General features: G+C 34.5%; 1 protein-coding gene across 1 annotated transcript in view; it reads right to left on the bottom strand.

The window, feature by feature from the left end:
• Positions 1 to 6936, bottom strand: part of LOC113807983 (uncharacterized) — a 7434-nt gene extending 498 nt beyond the window's left edge. Inside the window, 6 exon segments of the mRNA XM_027359300.2 lie at positions 1 to 12; positions 1528 to 1662; positions 5665 to 5859; positions 6099 to 6814; positions 6817 to 6855; positions 6858 to 6936. The exon segment at positions 1 to 12 is cut by the window's left edge and continues 498 nt beyond it. Of these exon segments, the coding sequence (XP_027215101.2) occupies positions 1 to 12; positions 1528 to 1662; positions 5665 to 5859; positions 6099 to 6814; positions 6817 to 6855; positions 6858 to 6936 (1176 nt within the window).
• Between the last annotated feature and the right edge of the window lie 312 nt (positions 6937 to 7248).

The following is a 7248-nucleotide window of genomic DNA, read 5'->3' as shown; positions in this document are numbered from 1 at the left end:
ACAGCCACAAAGCTGCAACAACACCACGCACACACCATTACTCAGTATCTACACAAAAATCTCAACTAATTGTGTTTAGTTAGACAAAATGGAGTACTGGGTATGTCAAAAAAAAGAGAAAAAAGAAGAAGATTAGGAAGCAACTTTCATCAATGCTAGACTTACCACAATGCTTGACAGGATGATTACAACTCATAGGAATCCAGTCTGACAAAATACATCATGTGCATATGTAATCTTTTAACTTTAATCATTTTTTTTTATTGTGCTATCAAAATTTAAAGTGAATTTTCTATTTATCTTTAGTAACTGATCTTGCTCATGCCAATATTACTACTACTGTAATATATGAAAAAGGTAACACAAATAGATATCCTACTTCTCTATGCAATATTCTAAGGATGTATATTTCTTTTAATCATTAAACATATGAAAGTACAAAGATATTACAAAAATCTGACATTTCAAACTACTATAAGTTCAAATTTTAGGACTAAATCATAAATAAATTGGAAAATATATAATTCCTTAACCCCTAAAGGACAAGAAAGATTCATGTTTTATCTGTGAAAAGAATAGGATTTTTACCTAAAAAAAATAAATAATTGAAATCTAATTATTTTAATAAGAATATCAGCAGTTTGGTAAATATGGGTCTTCCCTTTCAGCTAGCTTAGATAAAAAAAAAATTTAGCTCAAACTCTTCTAATCTGTATATTCATAACGGATAATACAGAAATCTTTAGCTGGATGATTTCTGTCATGGTTCCTCCACTGACCACCAAACACTGACATTGACAATTGTCATGTTTTGTCCTTTAAGGATTAAGTACATTAAGTTTATTTGTCTGACTTTTTAGAACTTGAATATTTTAAAATCTATTCTCAATCTATATTCCCAAAATTGATGTCAAGAGTCAAAGAGCTTTCTTGAATTTATCTATACATATTTTTTTATTCATACAATGACACAACTGAAAAAGATTGAATAAAAATGTTCCCTTGCATAAAACCTTTTAAAAATGAAGGTGAGAATTTCTGACCAACACTTAATTATTCTGATATAGAACTTTTTTATCCTGAATGTCTGCACTTTTTCTCTAATGTGATGATTTCATTAATTTTCTATAGAATTATTTAATCTTACAACTAACATCCTGTATAAGCGCATGTTTATATTACTTTATTTGTCTTAATCTATTTTCATTTTCTTTAATTTCAGTAAATTTATCAACCAATAAATCACAAACTTTATGCCAAAGCTTCTAAAAAATATCAGTTCAAGGTATTCAAATTATGTTTTTTCCTATTGAAGGAGAAAGAAGACAAACAATTGAATCACCAGTAATCATATTTATCTCCTTTTCAGCTTATCAATCTTCTCAGTCTTTTTATCTATGCAGTAACTGAAGCACTATGCCACTCAGTAATCTTCACAATAAGAATTTGGAAAAAAAAACAGAAACATTTTTATCCCTTCAAAGAATGCTCTCTACCCTAGCTCTCCCATACAACCTCCTTACTTACCGATGTTGTTAGTAGTTGCTGTTTGGTCCATGCTGGGATCCATGGATATGTGGTATGGTAGAGATGCAGCAAATGCAGCAGCAATGAAGCCGATACCAAGTAACACACACATACAAACACATAAATGACTGTAACCTGAAATAGATTGAGACAGTGAAAAACTGAATCCTGCAATAGATTTTTAAAAAAGGGAGAGATAAAATGATAATTCTATTACATGGCACAAAGTGAGAGATGTATGTGATCCCCTGCAACAATAAAATTACACTTATGGCTATTGTGTAATACAAAGCCATTAAATTATAATCTGTTTCTTGGTTTATTGCCCGTACCTTATGTATATGTATAATCATCAAATCTTGTTTTTTCTATAATCTATCCCTAATTTATCTTACCTGCAACTAAGCCTACATTCAGCATCATGTTTTAGTTGATCAAATAAGTGAAGCCAAACAGAATTTCACTATCAAGTGATATTGTGGAAAGGTATTGAAAGAATCAATTATCCAAATGTATGCTATTAATCAAGAAATGTGAAAAAAATAAAAAGGTAAGCAACAGGTGTTAAAAATAGGTGGAGATAGCAAAAATAAGTGTGACTGAAAAGAGTTTAACAGTTGCTTGCTTGTGCTCAATATATTCTCATTGTCTTCTTAATCTACTTCCAAAAAAAATTGTAAAAAAAGCAAAAACTGTGCCCTAAACATCCTTCATCTAGAATGCGATGTCTGTTGGTCTTGAGCAGCGGTGTAGTGGGCATGTTCATAATACTCAGTGAGGCAGTAGGTTGGGCCTTCATAACCATCTTAATGCACCCGTAAGTTGCTCTCATGTATGTTTTTAACACATCAAAAAATACTTATTTTTAGCACTTTATATATCAGTCTAAGTCCCACATGTCATATCTGCTTCACAGTATATATATAACTCACTAGCTGACTAAAAAAAGATAAAAAGCTTTGCACCTTCTTAATCTTTTTTTCACTATATCCCTTCTCAAACATCAGACAGGAATGTTCACAGTACATGCAGCATTAGTGTGTGCAATTATATGAAGAAAATAGCCCTTTAAGGATACATATTCACCTTAATGAATCTTAAACTTCAACATTCATTTGTAAAATATGTACAATAGAGAGGATATGCAATTACTTAAGGATAACAAGCCAATTAAATTATTTTCTTCTTTGGATAACCGTCAAAATTCTAGGGTGCCTCTGCCAATTTCATTTACCCAAATACTATAAACTTCAATGTTTGATCATAATAATCCTGTATGTCCTATCCATAAATACTATATCTTCATAATACAGCCAGCCCTAAATACTATAATCAATATGAAATAAGTCCAAATTACAAGAATAAAAATGTACAGCTCGACAAGACAATCAGCAGCAAAATAGAGAATAAAGTCAATAAAATGAAAATTCCTTACTCTAGCTTAAACTTCAAACTTTCTCCATAATAGATAATATTTCATAACCACATTCTTCTAAACAGAATACAATATCTAACTGCATATTGGAAAGTACAATATGCAGAATAGTATGCCTTTTATTTATGAAAGTGTTGCAACCAGTTTGTTCAGTGGCTGTAATCTAGATATGTATGCACATTTTATTAATATCAAAATTATAAAGTTTGACTGTAGCTTACTTTCAAGATTCAGCAAACTCAAAGAATTGTGTATACAATATGGTACCTAATATCAGATAACTATCCTATTACAATGGTTGTCTGTACTTTTATAATAGTAAACATTACTACAACATAGAGAATAATTCTAATGATTTGATGAATGCATCAAATTATGATATGTCATTTTCAATTATCTTCCCAAATTTCATGTAGCCTTTATAAGCATTAATTTCCTTCTCTTTTTATTAGTAAAATTTTCTTCTCTGTTTCAAAAGGTAATATGCTTTAAATCTTAATGAAATATAACAAGTGTAATCCTAAGATAGGCCTTATCTGTGCACACTGGTTGAACACAGTAGCAGTCATTAAAAACAGTGCTGACCTTATTTATAAACTATTACAAATATCCAAGTTGGAGTGATCTGAACTAATATAATGGTGCAGTTAATAAAAAGGCATTATTCCTGTTGTGTACACAATAAGTTCTGAACTTTGGCATTATCTAGTTATTGATACAATGATTTCAGTGCCTTTGAAATTTATGTTCCTACAGGACAATAACACCTAATTTACAATCACCAACCAGATCATAAGATTAAAAATGCTAAGAATAGAGAAAATGAAAAAAGAAAAATTCAGACAATTCACCTTATGCCGAGGAATTATTAATTCTTATTCAGATTTTCCCTTTCTGGGTAATCTGAACAGTATCCCATAAACATCTCATCACTAACATAATTCATAATGTCCTACTTTTATAAAAAAGGCATTAAAAATATCTAATAATGAAGTTTATTAATATCTGTTCACAGTTTGACTTGTGATTGAATTAAACTCCTTGATTCATCCAAATATATCAAAACAGGATCTAATTACCCATCTATCCAAAAATTAGTATAATCTAGCAATATCCAAGAGAGAGAAATGACAAGTACTTGCATGATTTCGGAAGGAAATGCCAGCAAAGAAAACACAGAATAATAAAAGAAAAATTAAACCACATCACTACAATGATAACATTTTGCACTTGCAGATAAATTTTTCTAAGGATATATTGTTTTCTTCATTGCCAGTGCCAAAACAATTCAACTGAACAAATATTATGACATATCAAATGCAATAATCACTCTAAAGTGAATAAGATAATTTAGTACTGAGATCTTAGCTGTTAGGGGATGATCAAGTAAAATTTTAGTTTTCAGTAAAATCTAAGACTTGATGCTGATCAGTAATGATTTATCAAAATTAAATTCTATAATACCAATGGCACTATACATGATATAGCAAAACTGCTTGTCAAATTAAAATGCGAACCATACAAAGATGTGCAATAACTGTAAATTGTACATGAACAGTACTGTTGTGTATGTAAATGTCTACAATTTTTCATCATTTTTATACTATATGCTAACAAAGATAACCTTCAGTAAATCAAACTTGAACCATTCTAAATAAACTTTACTTTTCAAATATCTGATTAAATAATTTCAAGGAACTCAGTGAATTACAACAACAGGGATATACAAACCAAATACATAATTACCACTTGTCTATACAGAATGTGCCTTTGGATAGTTATCTATTACAAAATAGCACTACTTACTAAAGCTGACATAGGCTCCCAGGGGGATCTGAGATCTCTGTTCTACCAAGAGGTTTTTACCTTCCTTTCAATAAAATACAATTCCATTGCTTTTGTACGGCCATGATTTATCCATCTTGGATGTTTCCATTTCATTACAATAATACAGTACTATGATACAGGACTAACAGAACTAAATAATGTGAACTGAAACGACAATGAAGATGGGGCTATTTTATTCAATATACACACATGTTGCTGCATTAGTGACAGGAAAAAAATCCCTTCTGATGGAGAGGTCAGAAAAAAGGAAAGTTTTATAGATAAAAGTTGGTGTAGGAATCTTCACAGAAGACTAAAATGACTGTGCTTCAAAGCTGAGGTTTTACCACATACCTAAACCATTCAACTGAAGTGATTCCCATGTCTATCAACTTATGGGTAAAAAAGAAATGACAAGAACAAAAGTTTTACACTAGATTGAAGCTGAAAAGCAATATTGGTTATAATGGTTTACTAAAACTAAACAGGAATCACAACTTAAGCTGATAACTTATTCTAGTATTCTGATTTTTTTCCAATGTATATCATGGATAAGAATATCAGTCTACAGGAGAGTACATGAGCTTTACAATGAATTACCTTTCTGTCTCACAAATTACAAAGTTTATCAATAATAATTTCTCTATTAGATAATTCTAAAATGTTACTACATTTTTGGTAACATTACATATATACTATGAATATACCAGCAATCTAAATAATCACTCAAACACATCAACACTAAAATCAAAGCAAACAACCATAATCATCTAATAATCATCATAATATTGAATTTTCTTTTATTTCCAATATATTTGAAACAAATCATTAGACACACAATCAAAATCTCGCGCACAAAACGAGGGCATACTGACCAACTTGTCCCAACGTAGTGTGAGTGAGTGCACGAGGGATGAGAGGTGTAGCAGCAGGAGAATGGTGGTAGTGAGGATGGTGAAAACGGCAGTGAACACCACTACGCGCAGCCGCCATGCACCCGGCAACACAAAAATACTCAGGCGAGCTGTGCCCACTGTACACGCACACGTCATTGTTATTACTGAGACAACCTGTAACACAATTAAACTGCATTAGCATCTCCATTTACTTTTTTTTTTTTCCTCTCTCTCTCTCTCTCTCTCTTTCTCACTCTATTTATTGCTCTTTCTCTATCTATCTCTCTATCTGGGGGGTATATATTGACCTTCTTCAATATAGAAATTTATCACTTTCTGAGAAGAGCCTCTGGAAAGCACTTTGAAACTCTTCTATTACATTTCATCACAGCAAGAGATCCAGGACGACTTACTACTAATAATAGTCTAAAAATGCCAACTGAGGTCTTGAGGTGAGAGTCATCCCATGCTATCGTAACAGTGGGAGTTGGACGACGGTTTCTGGGAGGTTCAGGCGAGTTGTCCCCGGGGCTGGGGTCTGGGTCCTCCTCCTCATCCTCGGGCTGTCGGCCAGCGTGCGAGTCCCACGAGAGGCGAGAGTCGCACCGTGAAATGGTTTCGAAGTCGTGTGAGAGAAGATCGAGGTCGTGTGGGATGTCTAGATCTGGATGTGAGGACTGGATGGTAAAAGAATCCCAGTCAGACGTCCATCTTCGGCACTCGAGCTGCTCAATATCTCGCAGTAATTCCTGCACCTCGTCATACCCGCAGATGTCGGATATGGAAGGCAACTCCCTCCGTAGTCTGGACACTCCTGAGCCCACCTCCTCCGCTGTCCCCACCGAGCCTGAGAGCAGTGAGCCCCGCGAGCCGAGACCCGAGCCAGTCCGAGATCCCGGGCGTGACACCGACCGCAGAGATCCTGACGCCCGTGACAGCACTGAGGGTCGCGATCCTGAGCTGAAGGACCTGTGATTGAAGATCTTGGGCCGTGCCCCCCCGGGCCACCTATTGCTGACCGCCACCTTATTGTGGACATACGGACCAGAGCCACTAGTGGAGGGCCGTGAGTCACACTCAGAGGGGCGGGACATCACTTCCTCATTGGCCTGCACCATGGCAGCAGGTGGGGGGGTGGGCAGGCAGGAGGGGGGGCAGAGCAGCAGCCTTTGAGGTGGGCAGTGCTATGCTCCCACCTCCACCACCACGACCCACCATGACACTCTCACACCCATGCCAGTCTGGCCTCATCTACAGAGCACATCGCGGATCTGAAAGACAAAATGTGCATCAGTTGATTTCCAGGTTAAGTTCTCTACAAATATCCCTATTACACATACATTAGAAAGAATATCAAATGGTGTTAGTTGGAAAAAAATCATTGAGTTTCTTTTAACACCACATCAAATGTAGCTTTTCTATGTTGGTTTTACATTTATTTTGAATCTAAAAGCTGAAAGAAAGAGTTGATCATAATTTTAATCACATCTTCAGTATCAATTTTAACTGTCTGTCATGCAAACACTACTCTCAAATAACAGTCATCAATAAGAATGGAATGTC

Source organism: Penaeus vannamei, chromosome 4, assembly GCF_042767895.1.
Source record: "Penaeus vannamei isolate JL-2024 chromosome 4, ASM4276789v1, whole genome shotgun sequence".
Classification (NCBI taxonomy): domain Eukaryota; kingdom Metazoa; phylum Arthropoda; class Malacostraca; order Decapoda; family Penaeidae; genus Penaeus; species Penaeus vannamei.
This window is presented reverse-complemented; position numbering and strand designations above follow the sequence as displayed.